This window comes from Orbicella franksi, chromosome 1 (genome assembly GCF_964199315.1).
Source record: "Orbicella franksi chromosome 1, jaOrbFran1.1, whole genome shotgun sequence".
Taxonomy (NCBI): domain Eukaryota; kingdom Metazoa; phylum Cnidaria; class Anthozoa; order Scleractinia; family Merulinidae; genus Orbicella; species Orbicella franksi.
Window position 1 is genome coordinate 28,774,954 of NC_138145.1, and position 16,312 is coordinate 28,791,265.

At 39.1% G+C, this 16,312-nt stretch overlaps 2 protein-coding genes and 1 long non-coding RNA gene across 4 annotated transcripts in view; 2 read left to right on the forward strand and 1 right to left on the reverse strand.

The window, feature by feature from the left end:
- Nucleotides 1-16,312, forward strand: part of LOC145501529 (uncharacterized) — an 82,996-nt gene that overhangs the window by 58,002 nt on the left and 8,682 nt on the right. The gene's annotated exons all lie outside the window — the stretch shown is intronic.
- The window catches only part of LOC145501583 (uncharacterized), a 54,307-nt gene continuing 42,034 nt past the window's right edge, over nt 4,040-16,312 (forward strand). Inside the window, exons 1-2 of one of the 2 annotated variants that reach the window (XR_014051248.1) lie at nt 4,040-4,349; nt 12,810-12,899. This is a non-coding gene — a long non-coding RNA (uncharacterized LOC145501583). Of the gene's footprint in view, nt 4,350-12,809; nt 13,103-16,312 lie in introns of those variants that run through there. The other variant, XR_014051247.1, reaches the window with a different exon arrangement.
- Nucleotides 5,298-12,410, reverse strand: LOC145501602 (myoblast growth factor receptor egl-15-like; the record flags this gene model as incomplete). The annotated part of the gene is made up of 8 exons (XM_081481039.1): nt 5,298-5,565; nt 6,177-6,273; nt 6,712-6,752; nt 8,567-8,778; nt 9,165-9,353; nt 10,868-10,966; nt 11,275-11,459; nt 12,182-12,410. Coding segments are annotated over 8 exons (1,233 nt in total), but the record flags the coding sequence as incomplete, so codon positions are not given.

The window sequence follows — 16,312 nt, forward strand, 5'->3', positions numbered from 1 at the left end:
TTTTAGCTATCCCACTGGTTCACTGAATCTTGGCTATCAGCCAGTGTACCTGAGTTTGTCCTCAAATGGACCGTAAGTGCGCCAAGTGTCTCTGAGTTTAATTATTTTTAGGCCGTAGGCCAAAGGTCTGCTAAAAAGTGGCTGAAAAATGGATTTGGTGAGCCTTCTACCACAGAAATACAAGAAATAATGGGCACTGTCATCCCCGGAACTGCAAATAGGGAGCTTTAAGTCGCGGTTCTGTAAAGTCCCTTACTTTGTTTATCACTGTCAAAACTATCACGAAACTGAATCTGGGACACGGCGATAAATTTGCAATAAACGTTTCACGTTCTCCAGACATGAGCAAAGCATTTGACTCTCTGCCCACCACTCCTGATCAAAAAATTAGAATCCTACCATTTTCCAGATAATGCACTAAACCTGGTTCGGTCGAATTTTTCCCAGAGGAAAAACAGGGTTAGGTTAGTGTCAGCGACAAGTCAGTGGAGAGATGTTGTAAGAGGCTGTCCCCAGGGGTTTACATTTAGCCCTCTGTTATGGAATTTATTTCAGAACGATCTTACTCAGGCTACTGTAGAAGCTGACATATCAATGTATGCGGACGATCATCAGATATTTTCATCAGATCACTCGATCGGTAGGGTGGAGGAGAAGTTAATACATGATGGAAGCAAAATAACAAAATGGTATGAAGAGAACTTATTGCAAGTGAACATTAAGAAATATCAGTCGATGGTACTTGGTGAAAGGAATGGCACAGTTGAAATGAACATGCAAATAGGTGGAGTTAAAATAGAACAATCCCACTCCATCAAACTGTTAGGCGTGAATATTGTTTCTGATCTGAATACTAGTAATCACATCAGAGAGGTGTGTATAAAGTCTAGTCAGCAAATTGGAGTACTCAGGCGACTAAGGAACCTTATACCTACCCCTGCCAAATTACAACTATTCAAGGCCGCTATTTTACCCCATTTAACTTATTGCAGTACCGTTTGCATTTTTGCAGAGCTTCAGATAGGCGTAAATTAGAGAGGCTACAGGAGAGAGCTCTACGTACAGTGTTTAACAGTAGATCGGACTCATACGAGAATCTGCTTCTGCAGGCCAACCTACCGACTCTTTATAACAGAAGGTTACAAGATATAGCAATTCTAATTCTAATGTTTAAAGCTAAGAACAACCTACTACCGAAGTATTTTTTGAAGACCTCTTCAACCTAAACGGGGAAAGAGAAACACGATGCAACTTAAGGAATTCCGATTTTACCCTACCACGCTTTAACACTATTAAGTACGGGAAACATTCTCTGAAATATCTTGGGCCTTTTTTGTGGTCAAAGTTAACAAAGGAGGAACGTGGCATGGATAGTGTGAGTACTTTTAAACGTCGGATAAGGAAAAGAGACTTAACGCACTTAATTGAAGACGGGGCTGCAAGAACTGTTATTTATGCAATAGTTAATTTAGAAAGTGATCATAATTATGTAATTAGTGTATGTTTTTAAGTGCGTTTGTAACTAGAGTTCCATTTAGAATAAGTGTATGTTTTAAACATGTTTTTAACTAGAGTTTCATTTAGAATAAAGGTTTCAATTTTCACAAAATTCTAATGTTTTTTTTTTCTTAATTTTTCTTTAATTAGTGTCACCAATTAGTGTGTAAAACGCTAGAACGACTGACACTTAAATAAAGTTTACTACTACTACTTTACTGCATCGCAGAATTCGGTCATTTCCCGTTGTTGTTTTGCACCGGACGGCAAAGAAATGCACATTGTACCAACAATTATAACGCACGTGCGCAGCCATTGTACTGCTCATTAAAACTTTTGTTTAGCAACGCTCCTGTTGCCGTTGCCGTCGTGGTTTTCAGAAACTCCCTAATATCCATGGAAAGCACTTTAGATAACGAACATTTAATCGGCCATTTCCGAGTTCCTTCATACCACTGTTCGAGAAGAGACTTTCTTTTGCCACTTCTAGTCCTTTCCTCCCTTGAATGCCTTTCTTCTTTGTAAGTATGCTTTGCTTTTTTATCTTCGGTGGATTTGGCTGCCCTGAATTAAAGAAACGATACTAAACAAACACGCTGGAAGGGGATACCCACATCACTAGGGCCTTGGGTATGCCACTTTAATTTGTTTTCCTTTGTCCAAAGATAAGCCTTGTCTACTTTATTTATATTTATTATGGATTTGTCTCCGAAACAAAAAACTCCTTTAATGGCATAGAGAGCTTTTCGTCGGCAAAATCTAAAAGGAGGGATGGTCAAGGAAAGAGCGACAAGTAACTAGTCTACTGACAAAGTTCATTTCAGACAGGCAACATACACAGAGGTCAGTCATAGCTTGAGACATGCATATTGCGTGACGGCAGTATCTCAGTGTGTTCTCTCGCATATTGATTAAATTGAATCACTGAACTAAAATGCCATGCATTTCAAGGGTTATCGATAGGCACCAAGCGCATGTTCATACAAGGAGCTTTGACGCGTGAATCCGGTTTTGTATGTCGTCGTCGGCTGCGGACTTGGATCAGGCAGTCTGTTATGAATTTCGACTATTTTCAGAGACGTATTCTAAAGAACGCTTAAATTTTTGAGACAAAGCTTCGTAAGAAGATAAATGAGTTTTGAGCAGAATTATGGATGATTTCACTTGCCCCAGTTTTACGCTTTCAGTGTTTTGGGTATCCCCGCCCCACTAGGGATACTTACAGGGGTACCCAAACACACGTCATTTGAACAGTGGAGAAGGCCTTGGGAACGAGGTTAAGACTTCAACAACAGATAGAGCATCGCACCGGTATCGCGGAGGTCACGGGTTCGAATCCCGTTGAAGCCCTGATTTTTTTTTTTTTTTTTTTTTTTTTTTTCAGGCTTCTTCTTTCCAATTGCTTAAATTGGAAAATCTACTGCGATGATCATTCTTCACTTTCATCTACAACCGCAGTTCATATATGAATTATTTCATATAAACTTCACATCATTTCACTCCTCACGGGAAGATATGAACTCAATTAAGTGGCCTCGCTCCCAATGTGTGGCTTCATAACTCAGTTGGTAGAGCATCGCACCGGTATCGCGGAGGTCACGGGTTCGAATCCCGTTGAAGCCCTGATTTTTTTTTCAGGCTTCTTCTTTCCAATTGCTTAAATTGGAAAATTTACTGCGATGATCATTCTTCACTTTCTTTGAAATAGCAATAATGGCGGCCATTTCGAAATGAACCGGTGAGACTGTGTTCCAAGGGATGGACCTACTGCCGCGTAAATCACACAGAAAGGTAGTAAATCTATCCCTGTTGACTTGTAGTGAGGTTCAAAAGTGTTTTCTGGGGAAAACTCGGTTCGTACGAGAATTTTAAACCCGTGCTTAGCTAACCGTACTGTTAGTCAAAATATTTCGAGTTGCATCTTGCCTTCATTTCACTTTTTGATAGTAAAATACGGTGGCGTGTTCGGCTATTTGGAAGGAAGTCTCTCAAAATGGTATCCAACTGGAGTTTCCCAGAAGCAATACACCCACTGAAAATGACAACAGGTGAGGGTTTTAGCACATTTGACATTTATTCACTAAATATCGATACCGTCTGATAGATTTATGTAAACTGGGAAACTAGACTCCTGGTCCATGGACCGGGTCCTTGATGGGCTCCCTGTTTTTCTTACCACCAAAAATACATTGTCGTGGACTGTCAAGCTGTTTTAGTGTTGTCAGTGGTGGAGTCAATTGGTCAGTTTACTTTTACTGTTATTGTTATTTTTATTATCTATTTTATTTTATTCAGAGTTTATCAGTTTTGTTACTGTCAAGTGTTACCCTTCTTAAATAAAGTCTTACAACTACTTACTACTAATACTACAGTTGTATTAATTGCTGACTTATGTCATGGTTTTTTATCGGTACCCAGAAGCACAAATCCCACACTTATGACATGGTCGAGGAAGGTAAACACTGCTTTAAAATTAAATTACATTCTTTTCTTTAGTGCTGTCATACCTTGAAAATTAAAAATTGCTTGGAGTGCATTCAAAACCTGGGCTAGATAAATGGCCCACCCTGAATTGCACATTTTAAGAGAAAGAAGGAAGAAAGGAAAGCTACTTGTTGTCAGGGATCAAGTGTTGAAAGCACAATTACGGCCATGCTAACGTTTTTTGATGAAACACATCCCATGGCCTTCTCAGTTTTGGTGTTACTTTTAAGGATGCATGTGACAGCATTTGCTGGGAATGTCTGAAGGATGCGCAAAATGTTTAACACCATTCCAAATAAAGACATCATCTCGCTCCCAGGCATCAGTGGTTGTTATTATTGGAGGCCATTTGACACTGTTTGAGACAGGTGAGAGACATTTTAACAACATTCCAGAATGTTGCATGGACTCTTGCGCCTCCATGATTTACACCTTGCACTCTCCAAGAAAGCGAAAACAAAAACAAAACAAAAAAAAAAAATTCATGGCGTCAATGAAAAGTTCATTAGCATGAAAGTGTGATCAAGTTAGCCTACAAACAATCATTGCCATTTGGTACCTCTCTAACATTATCACCAAAAACATTTGTAGTGATTTTAATTTAAATTATATTTTAATTAATTTTAATTACACTTTTATGTTGTTTTTGAAAAGAGAAAGGAAAAACATATTGGGGGTCCATGGACCTGGTTCATACAGTACATGGGTCAGGTGCATATTGACTCGAAGTCTAGATTTTGTCATTTCCCATGCAAGCACTTACACTGTATAACAGTATGTAGCACTATTGTGCTACCTGTGCCTACAGCAGTAATAGATTGAAGCCTTCTTTAATTGCCCTAACAGCTGCTTACATTTGCGGAAAAGCTACTACTTCAACTACTACCTTCAAATTCTTGATCATGTTGAGAATTGTTCTATGGAAAAACTGATCCACAATGGTGAGTGATTGTCTTATTAAGAAAACAAACCTTACAATTTTAAAAGCAATCTGCTATTAGTAAATAATTTACACTGTATAGTGAAAAATTAGTAAATAACACTTACAGACATAAGGAATGACTATTTTAAGCTATGGATGCTGACAACTTCGAATCAAAACAAGGTGCCACTGTTTTACCCATGTCTACTCATATTCATGTTTACTCATGGCTAGGCTTAAAAACTATGCCTGGACGTTCAATAAGCACCTCTTGAGAGGCGATGACTATATCATGAGATGACTATATTGTGATGTAAAAAAAGGATTGATTTCAATTTTTTTACACTGAACATGCTCATGAAACTGAGCTCTTTGTACCAGATTATTTTCATAGGATCTACCTTGTACGTTTTATACGATGGGCCTTAATGCTATATGTGGCTTGAAATGTGTTTTCATCAACATTTCCCTGTTTTGGGTCTTATCCGCTATTGCTATCAGCTTTAGCGGGCACGTTGTAGTAAGAGCGTGACTCATCATGCTTGTCCAAGTCACAATATGGTACATCCCTCGTCATGATCACCTCCAGTCGGTCAATCAACTCCGAGAAACTGGGACGAGAAGATGGATCCTCCCTCCAACATTCGCATATCAATTCATATCTATTATGGGTGAAGACAGGTTAAAAGATGGAAATTAAAGCAAATGGTTTTATACAGCGCGTTAAACCACATTGAGATGGTCCCCTCTGGTCTGGTAGTACTTTCTTTGGAGTTTGGACTAAAATTTAGGACAATAAGCTCTTGTAAGTAACATTACGCGAGGAATCCTGTAAATATTTTCAAATGCAATCTTCATAGTCAAAAAAAAAAAAAAACAGTCAAAAGTCTCACTAAAACAGCAATTTCAGTTAAAAAAAAAAGCGGTAAAGCACCCTTTAAAAACATGGTTGCCATAGAAAGAGTTAGAAACGAAAAGGCTTGGAATGTTCAGCGACACTTCTCTTCGCAGTTCATTCGACGGTACACGGGAGAATTTTGCTATTGAGAATATTGAGAAGCGGATAACAGTTGGGGTAGCAGGGCTTTTTTTCCAAATGTGTTCTTTACGATAATTTAATGAAAGCAACAACCTCCATTCCTTTGTCTTTGTAATCTATAAAAGATCCAACGAAGCACGTGATTGGCTAATAAAACCCGCACATGTTGTTCAGTTTCTCTGTGAGCCATCTCGGGATCGCAAAGACGTGAAGGTTCCTTAGTCAGTTACTCACACTTCATCACAGCACATGTCTGGCCTTTCCATGCGATAACCAGCCTTCAAACGTCTACACAGCTCTGAATTGGTCAGTGTGGGATATGGGACCCCTCCTGAATTACATCACAAAAATTAGAAAGTTTAAAGCCGTGATAATATTATTAAAAACATCAACTAGAAGGAAAAACAAGCTATTTATATTGACTTAATTTACCGTAGAGAAGAAGCGCTAATCTCAAAGCGTCCATGCTAAACTTCATTGTGTAACACTAAAAAGAATATATTTTGTTTCACACTGGTTTAGTCGCAAACCTGCTGTGTAATAATAAAGTCTAACTAGTCGTTGTCAATGAACTCCTGTTTCCTTGAGTGCCGATGAATGATTCGTCTACTTTTTTTGCCAAGAATATAGGCGGCTTTAAATTAGATTCTTTACGTATGACCAGTTTACCCAAAAGGTGACCACGTATGAACTGATACGGACAGACATTCAGACGGACTGAGAGAGACTTACGCAGCGGTTAAAAATAGGTAATTTGTGTTGAACGTACCCATGGTAGCCATTTCCCATAGAAGAACGCCATATGACCAGCTGCGTGAAAATGCCAAAAGAAAAAGAAAATTACTAATCACAGTTGTGAGAAGTATTTAATAATAAGGTACATGTGAAAATAATTTTCTTGAAGGAACATATTCAACTTGATTATTTTGGAAAGAGCCCCATAGAATTTTTTTGTGAACTGTAGTGTTGAAGACCTGGATTTAAAGTATAAGAGACAGATCTTTGTTTCAAGAGCAATTAGATCTCTGGTTTGCAGAACAACCCGGGGACATACAAGCAAAATGATACCCCCACCACTGTACAACATGGATGTTCTGGACCTTTGGCTATTCATTCTAATGAGATACAACAAAGTAGATTGCTCTACAAGACGAGATGTCTGTGTTGGTTGTGACGTGAAATGATGTCATTAAAACCACTATATTAGATTTCACTCTTTCTCAGGAACTCAGGAAATAACGTAGATTGGTGGAAAATTAATCCAAACCGTTAATGGATGTAAACATGTACTAGTTCTACGTTGCAACTTAAGAACACTGAAACACATAAAATTCTGGAAAAAAAGACGAAATTTGGTTTAAGTATCTAGTGAAAATCCGGTTGTTATGACAATGCCAAATGACGTGGAGAAACATTTAACACGTCTAATTTTCCGCGACAGAGTAATAAACAGCTATTGCAGACAACCAGTTTTAACTTTACACAGTAAATTCCTTTTCCAAAATTGCGGAAACACTCAAGGGGATGGTGTCCGCTCCCTCCCCTTTGTAAGCATGCGGACTAATATAGAAGTGAAGTTAACATGAAACATCGCTTGGCGAGTAAATAGGGTTTTGATTTGTTCCTTTACTCCAGATATGTATTATTTAAGAAATAGAAAACATGTACCGTGTTTTTATTCAGTTATAGAAACACGAGTGGAAGTTTGGGAGAACGAGAAATGCTGTGGGAACACGAGCCGCAGGCGAGTGTTTCCACAGCTTTTTCGAGTTCTCCCATACTTTCACGAATGTTTCTATAACTCGATAGAAACACGGAGAACATGTCTTCTATTTCTTTTAGATGACACCGCAACGTAAAAAAGGAAAACAACTTGTTAACTTTGATTATCAAAGTGTAAATTCTCTTTGCTCGCGCCATCATTACGTCAACAGCTCGTGCTAGTTCTGTGTTTCTATTTAAACAATAGAGTGTTTCTGTCGAAGAACTATCGGTTGATAGTTGCCCCGCGGAAATTTGATGTTCTTAAAACAAATATTTGCCCGAGAAGCGAAGCTTCGAGGGCAAATATGCTAGTTTTAAGAACATCAAATTTCCAAGGGACAACTATCAGACCGATAGTTCCGAGACATAAACACTCTATTGTCTTTATCGTTCACCACTAAATTTTCTTACGCGCGCCAGTTCAAAATTCATTGTGAATTATTTTCAACTTTTTTAGATGAAAGCCGTGAAAGGTCGTTAAAGCCAAATGTAAAATTTGAAAAGGAAAACAGACAAAAACCCACTTAATACATTTCAATTGTTTACTTTCTGTAAGCCCGCTTCTTTACAGAAACATTTACACGGACGAGTACTATCCATCCGGGTATTTTCCTGGGACGGGCACTATGGGCTGATAGTGTGTCTCCACGGATGAACACTATCGCGTCACGTGATCAATTTAAACCAATAAGAATCGGAGAAAATTTAGTGGTGAACTATAACGAGTTATAGAAACACGATTTTAACCAATCAGCGCGCGTATTTTCTTAGGACTGTTTTCTAAATTCGTTTAGTATATGATAATACATTTAAACTAATAACTAATATAACGGAAGATGTGATTAAAAGAAAGCACTCACACGTCACTCTTGATGGTGAAAACGCTGTAGAAAATCGATTCTGGAGCCATCCATTTCACTGGAAGCTTTTTCGTCTTCTTTGTACTGTACACGTCCTCATAGACTTGACGCATCAACCCAAAGTCTGACACTTTTACTCGATTATCACTGCCAACCAGAATGTTACGAGCTGCAAGGTCACGATGGATGAAATCTTTCTCGGCAAGGTGGTTCTAATAAATACATCGAAGAGATCAGAATAGAAGTCATACTATGAATAACTACAGAAGATATACGTGGAAAGACGGTAGAGAGCCTAAAATTCCTAACCTCGCGGATACAGCTTGTGTTAATGTAGACGTTTGCATAGTACAGTTCGACACAACGTGCTTCAGTATCACTTCGTTGGTCATGTTCTTAGATGATAAATTGATGGTGTGGAATTTTCAGTCTTATCCAAACGAAGTGAGGGGATGAAATGGCCGCAAAAGTTATGTCGCAATGCTCACAGTACTGTATGAGTTGAATTCAATGAGATTGCCCTAAGTGACTAATAAAAACAAATTATATTTCCTTCTCTTTTAGGGAATACTTCGCTTCAAAATTGATCCGTGATTACCATTCCCTTTGCTATTTGCCAAGCAAAGGAAAACAGCTGTTGATTAGTAAAGCTGTCTGTTTCGTCTCCGTTTTCATCAAGAGTATCCGTTGATAACGACACGGCAGCCGGGTTGTTGGTTCCTTTTGATGTCGATGACATCGCCAACAATTCAATGTTTTCTTGATCCAGAGGATCTTTATAATTGCCCTGAAAAAATTCAATCAATCAATCAATCGACCGATCATCGATCAATCAATTAATCGATGAACAACCAATCAATCAATCAACCAACCAGCCAATCAATCAGTAAACAATAAATGAAAAGATGAACAAACGTGGAAAAGAGAAAGACATCATTTCAATAATCATTCACAATGAACAGCAAAATATTTCACTCTTTTGTGAAATAAAAGGATAAGAAACCTTTGAATCCCATTTCCTTCTTTACCTTTTTTTTTTCCTAGGGATGCTTTAGGCACGTGGCTTCCTTGAAATTGTAGTTGTCGTGAAAATTTGTGAAACTTCCCAATGGTCGATCAGTAGTATTTTGAAATATCAGTAGAATTAATGAAACGGACTAGGTTAATTACCTTACCCGCGAAAGTGATACGATCGGTTATAGGTGCCCCGTAATTCCTTGCAATATACGAATCCCTCTGCGCTTCGTTAGAGAAGAAAACATTTAGAGAAAGAAATGCCCTATATATTGTTTCAGATTAACTGCCCCGACTACAAGCTAAGAAAGCATGTAATGCAGATTTTTTGATCAAAGAGCACAGCTTCAGGGAAGTCTGGAATTCAATTCAATTCAATTCCATTTTAATTTAAACTCTCACAAACATGAATTTTATAGAGGTGTCAGAAAAAAATAGAATACATATAAATATATTCAAATTACATATAGAACATGATAAGTAGCACTTGAACGTCCTTAGAAACTTCAGACATGCGTGGACTTGCTTCTTGTATATCATGCTCCACGGTATGGGGAGCATTCAAGACTGATTTGGTGGTGGTTACATTCCAGTCATAGCCTTAAACTGGGCAAAAAGGAAGTCCCCAATGTCAAAAGATCCACAATATTGAATGGCAAAATGTTTGAAAACTATCAATTATCGCCTCAATCTCATCTGTCGCATGCAGGACAAAAACTTTTCGTTTTGTTCTTGGTGACTTACTTCATTAAGGTTCTTTGAGGTCAGGGCCATGTCCACGATAACACCTTGGGTATCTGTTGGAGGCGACTCCATTATAAGCGAAGCTTCCCTTGCCAGCGCATGATCCTCCTTGATCCCTTCCTGGTCCACTTCTCCTTCCTGAGTATTAAATTTATTTATTTATTTATTTTGTTTAATGGTGAAAACCTGTAGAACTTTTTTACTAGTATGATAATGTACTCTAGGGGCGTGTGTATGCCTTGCATTTTTTTTGTCCGTGTAACATCCCCTTTTTCGGCTCACTGAATGTGCGTGAATTTTGTTTTGCGGCAGTGGTCGTGTGTATGGATTTTTTGTTGGTACAAGTATTCTTGCAGGAATGTTGTTTTTTTTTTCAAAATCACCCACCCCTTCCCCCCTCAAAAGCCAAATGGTCCACCCCTAATTTACATCACAGGTACAAGATCTTGATGTGTCAGGCCACGGGCACATTTTGCCTAAACCCCAAGGAAACCAAAAAAAAAAAAAAAAAACCCTGGTTCGAAAACAATGTAAGGTACATACTTGGGGAAATTTGCTGGTTTCTCCTTGATCGTTGAAAGTTTCTCTGTCTTCGTCCGATTTCCCATTTTCTTTTCCTTCAGCGGCCTGGAGTTGATTTAACTACAACGACAACAAACTTTTATTTCACCCCAGAGTACAAGAAATAAGGCTAATTCTTAAAACTGAAGAACAGTTGTGTCTTGTACGCAAAGAAATTTAAAACGAGGTTAGAGCCTTACAGACGAATTGTTATAATTTCTTTCGAACTGATCTTCCAAAAATTAGGTTGAAACACGCGGTCATGAAAACCCTAACGTTTCACGTGAACATTGAGACAGATTGGATCACCGCCTTCTTAAAATAAAGTTCAGGTGAAATGAGTTAGTAGTGAGTAACGAAACAACATCAGATAAGTCTAAGTTCCCTACCGATCCTCTCCCACGCCTTAACCACTGCAACAGATCACCATACGGGGCGTACTCTATCACCAGGAACTTGTGCTCCTGCAAAGTGCAACAACCAACCAGGGATACAATATTCTGGTGTGCACCCAACAGCTTCATCTGCATTATCTCACGCAGGAACTCTTCTTTCTGTTCTGAGGTTGAATCATCTAAGCGCAAACAGCAGAATAATGCAATTGGTGAGGTGTTTTTAAACAAAACACCACTAATGCAAACAAAGACAAAAACAACTTTCATGCTGAGCGAGCTCATTCGCAAGACCATTGCCGGGCTTCTTCTCCAAGCGTATATGACACAATGCCTTCAGTTTGAACTGCGGTTCACCATTCAATGCGTTTTGTTATCTCAGCTTGCAAGCGGGAGGGGGGAGGGGTGGGGTAAAGGAGGGCTTCTTGTTGATATTCTTTAAGGTTTAGGACCATAAAATGGTTCCAAAGCCTATTCCCTACCGCTACTTGCGAACTAATGGCATCAAACACTCTTGACAGTAAAGCACAAGCCGGATTTAGTGGAACAATCATACAATGTGTAAACAGGCTAAAGCACACGTGTAAATCTTGCAGCTAACGAAAATAGACTGACTGCTTTTGACCCTCGAGTTTTTTTCCCCAGACTCTCGTTCGCGTGCACCTCCTCGTCCTCCTAAATGAGATATTACATTTACAGCTGCAAATCAATTCAACAAAATACTAATTAAATGTAGAATAGACAACATTAGATTTTAACAGACTCGAAAACGTCTTCCACAGCAACCTTTATACTCTTGTTATTACGGAAATTTCTTTGCATTGTCTCTCCTATGAGTCCAGCCCTAAAACAAGAGTTCGTTGGCTCTAGACAGTTCGTTTCGTGTTGTAAGTTTGAACTTCACCTTGCAATACTTTGACAGCAACCACCTGGCATGGCTCCTCGGGCTTCAGTGTTTTTCCGGTCTCAAACACTTCTATTCCAACTCGTCTCTTTAGAGTTGCTTTGTAAACCACACCAAACGCTCCTCGACCCAGCTCATCCTGGTATTTAATTTGCTCGGGAAGGAGTTCCCACTTGTCAAACGGGATAATTTCGCGAACTGGTCGAGTTGATCTGGGGGAAAAACCAAATGCGTGGAGTCAACATTGAGAACAGCATATATTTAGACTGAACAACTGGGTTATAAAGATCATTGTGCTTGGTAATCAGTAATAGAAAAAAAGCAACGGGCTCGTCAATACATTCTTATCATGAAGTCATGATTATTTCTTAGAACGGAATGCTTTGTTTCGTTTTTCTGAGGCTTGGTACAATAATTCACTAGAGGTTATGTTAAAACATCGTAACACGTACGCCTTTTGAAGCTATGAGCGAAACTGAGTTTCATGAATTGCGCCACAATGAACGGTGCAGGAATCATAACACACTTTAGCGTTTGAGTAACCTTTAATGCCAGTTGAGATTATTGAGTTATTAGTGTTTTGGTCCAGTTTCCTTTTGAATGATGAAGTTATTTCTTTTCATGGCAGGGGCTGCGAAACCGGTGAGCTTGGTGAAGCATTTGCTGACAATGACGGAGGGCAGAGTGGAGTCCTGTGGCAATGTCCTTTGATCAAGTGGTGAGGCCTTAAGTAGAGTTTGCAAATATTCCGTGTATTTAATGAAAAAATCTTTAGCTCTAAAACAACTTGAACTGACACTTGAAACACCAGCATCAACGAAAGCATTGTGTCCAACTCAGTCTACTCGATCGACTGTAAAGGCAAACTCCTTAAAAAAGTTTTCTTTTCAATACAGTTATGGGAAGATTCTTTACGGAATAATCTCAATCTATAAATCAAGTCACAGATCAATCTAAATAGGAAGCACAGGTAACAAGAATGAATGACCTGATTTTTCGTTTGTGATGTGACCACCAGAAGCATAGAACGAAACACAAAACTAGTAATAAAATGGTGACGCCAAATGAGATGTAAGTTATCGTCTGGCTGGAAATCACATTGTTCTCTTCCGGTTTTGCATTTCTCTGTGTTGATTCGGCAACGTCTGTCGATTTATCACTTGATTGTGTTGATTGTTTAGCTATAAATAAAAGGAAACCATAGAAGATCAGTGGTCTCAAATTTGTGAAAGTCGCCTTTCACGGCTACAAGCGACAAAATATACCGAGAACAGTTATGCGAGACATCTATTTGATTGTTTTATCTATAAAAGGGCGGCGGGGGAGGGGGTGGGAGGGGGGGGGGGAGCGAGGGGGAATAGCATAGGAATGGAGCAATCCATGCCCAAGTGAGTTTTGATTGAACAGGACTGAGCAACAGAATTGACGTAATACAATAAGATAATACATTCTGGTGTAGAGAAGAACCATATCTCTCTTTTGTGCCAATGAAGGATAATACTCACTGGGTGGAATAGCAATGAAGTAAATCAGAAATCCTCTTTTCTGATGACTGTGATCTGAGTGGAATTTTATCATTATGTAATTTCCAGTTACTTCAACCCGCCACCCAGTCTTGTTACCACAATACACCTTAGATTTCTGGTCGTGCTCATAGATTATATTTAAATAATCTCGCCTACAAAAGATGAAGACAAGCATGTGTTATCATAGCTCTCAGTTACTACGCACGCTGTGATTGGTCAATTTAGCGGGCCGTATTCTGCTGTACGGCCCGCTAAAATTTAAAGCTCTTGTTGTTTTCAAAATGTTTCGTAATTTATCACTAAGTGTTATTAACTTTTATAGCAAGTAAAAGTTGAAAACTTTCTTTTACTTTAAATTGTGTATTAAAACGTGCTAACGGCTTAACAACGATTTCAAATTGACTCATTTTGCTTTCTACGTGCGTCAGAAATTTGAAGCCGTTCGACGTCAATGGAAATCGTTCCCGAACCCGTCAGACACACGGTAGAGATATAATAAATATCTTACTCGTCTTCTCGGTCCGTACTGTAAGTTACGGATCCAGGGCTCGAAATTGCGACTCACTGGTCGCCAATGCGACCAAAAATTGAGCACTGGCGACTAAATTTTCAGAACTGGTCGCCAGCTGGCGACTCGCGTTTTGTCCGATAACTAAAGAAAACCACGACACAACTTTTGTTTTTAAATCTTTATATTAGGAAATCACCCACCGTCCCCAGTAAAACAATGTCTGAATATTACAAGATAATCGAAAAAATTGAATGCATTTCGACACGTCGATACTCGTTCACGGCGCGCCATATTGTTTCAGCGGCTTCTTCCGAAACTGGGATCGCAGGCGCACTTCCACACCCTGTGCTTTTCGTTTGCCACGAAAATGGCGACAGATACCAATCGGTTGAAGGAATTACGTGTGTTTTTACGTGCGGGGAATGAAAATTCAGCCAAAAGGTGAATCCAAACTTAAGACAAAATAAAGAACGGCATTTCGAAGAAGTAGCAACGGGAAAATACGTAAGGACCCGTGTTTGTCTCACAATGCAAACCACGGACTTAAAACGTATTATGCTTCGCTTCATTTAAAATGACTAAGGAGACAACCATCACCTTCGGACCAGAGACATATCACCTGAGAACAACTGTAGCTTTAAAACTAATTGTTACTCGTGTTGTTTCTAATTGTTTTCGCTCTTCAATCGTGATTTTTCTTGCATGCAAAGTAACGTATGAAATCGTGTTCTTGTGTAAGTTATATATAAAATACGTGTAAGTTGGCGACCAAAATTTACGATCTGGCGACCAAAATTTTTCCGTTAGTCGCCAGCTGGCTCCCGAATGAAAAAGTTAATTTCGAGCCCTGGGATCCCTTATTTTTTTCCCCCTCGATTTATGGCCCGAGTGCGAAGCGAATCTCCACATACTTTTTAAAACTTTGTGAATGTTTGCATCTTGCCATGCTTATCACAATTCGATAAAAAAAATGTGAGGTCTCCGAGCTCGTTTTTGAGTTATATGCGCTTAAAGCTAAAATTAAGGGTGTTTTTAACAGGTTGTATTGTTGCTATGGTAGCCTGCTATATAAAAAGGATGACCGCATTTGATTGGGTATTTTCATTTGTATGATACCATTATTGTAACATCGCTTGATAAACAGTCGTAGTATTCATCCTTCAAAGTTTAGCTGTTGGAAAAGTGCTGGAAAATGCCTGCCAGCCTCCTTAAGAGGAAGACAATTTTATGTAGCAAATATGTGATTGTAGTAAGCCAACAATTACTTGCAAGATTCACTGTACTCCAGTTCAAAATCGTTAAAGGACATAACCATCTCCATGCCTTGTGGAATAGGAATCCTAGAAAAGCAATCTGTATTAGGAGGGTAGCTGTTAGGATATCCAGGACTTTTCACTGTGTTATCTATCTCTGGACCACACCCTACACATATATAAGAAAAGGCATTTTCATGAATTTTGAGTTTTAAACAAATGTATTGCTGCAATTCAAAGAGCCGATGTGGATCGATGTGGTCAGTGTGCCTTTTATGTGTTTACAATTACTTTTGGTGCCTACAGATCTTATATATCTTTCCTTCTAGTTTTCAGCTCGTTTTCAAGACGCAGAGGTTGCTTTTTAGATCAAGATCTGTTGAATGATGCAAATAAAGCTTAGTTCGTTGTTACTTAAGGCTGGTTTCCGTACCATCGCTATCGTCCCTGCAAAAAACCTTCAGCGATCGTTGCAGTCGTAGCGATCACATGGAAGCTGGTAGTGGTAACGATCGCTCAACTTTTTCTGTAGCAATGGCCGTGATCATAACGATCGTGTAGAAACCTGCTCTTACTTGTTTCTCTTACACTAGAAAGAGGCTTCGTTGCGCTTGATGCTTGTTGATAAATGCATTTATTATACATTGAACCTACTGTCTCTTTTCTGATTGGCCAAAAGCGTACAGTGAATTTTCGAAATCAGCGCCTATGACGTCATCAAGCTGCAGATTATACAATAATCATGTCAAGGACACTCAAGGTCACGGGTAGTTATGTCATGTATGACCGCAGTGCATGATTTCTAAGGGTAATCATGTCGAGTTCGCGCGCTTTGTGGTGC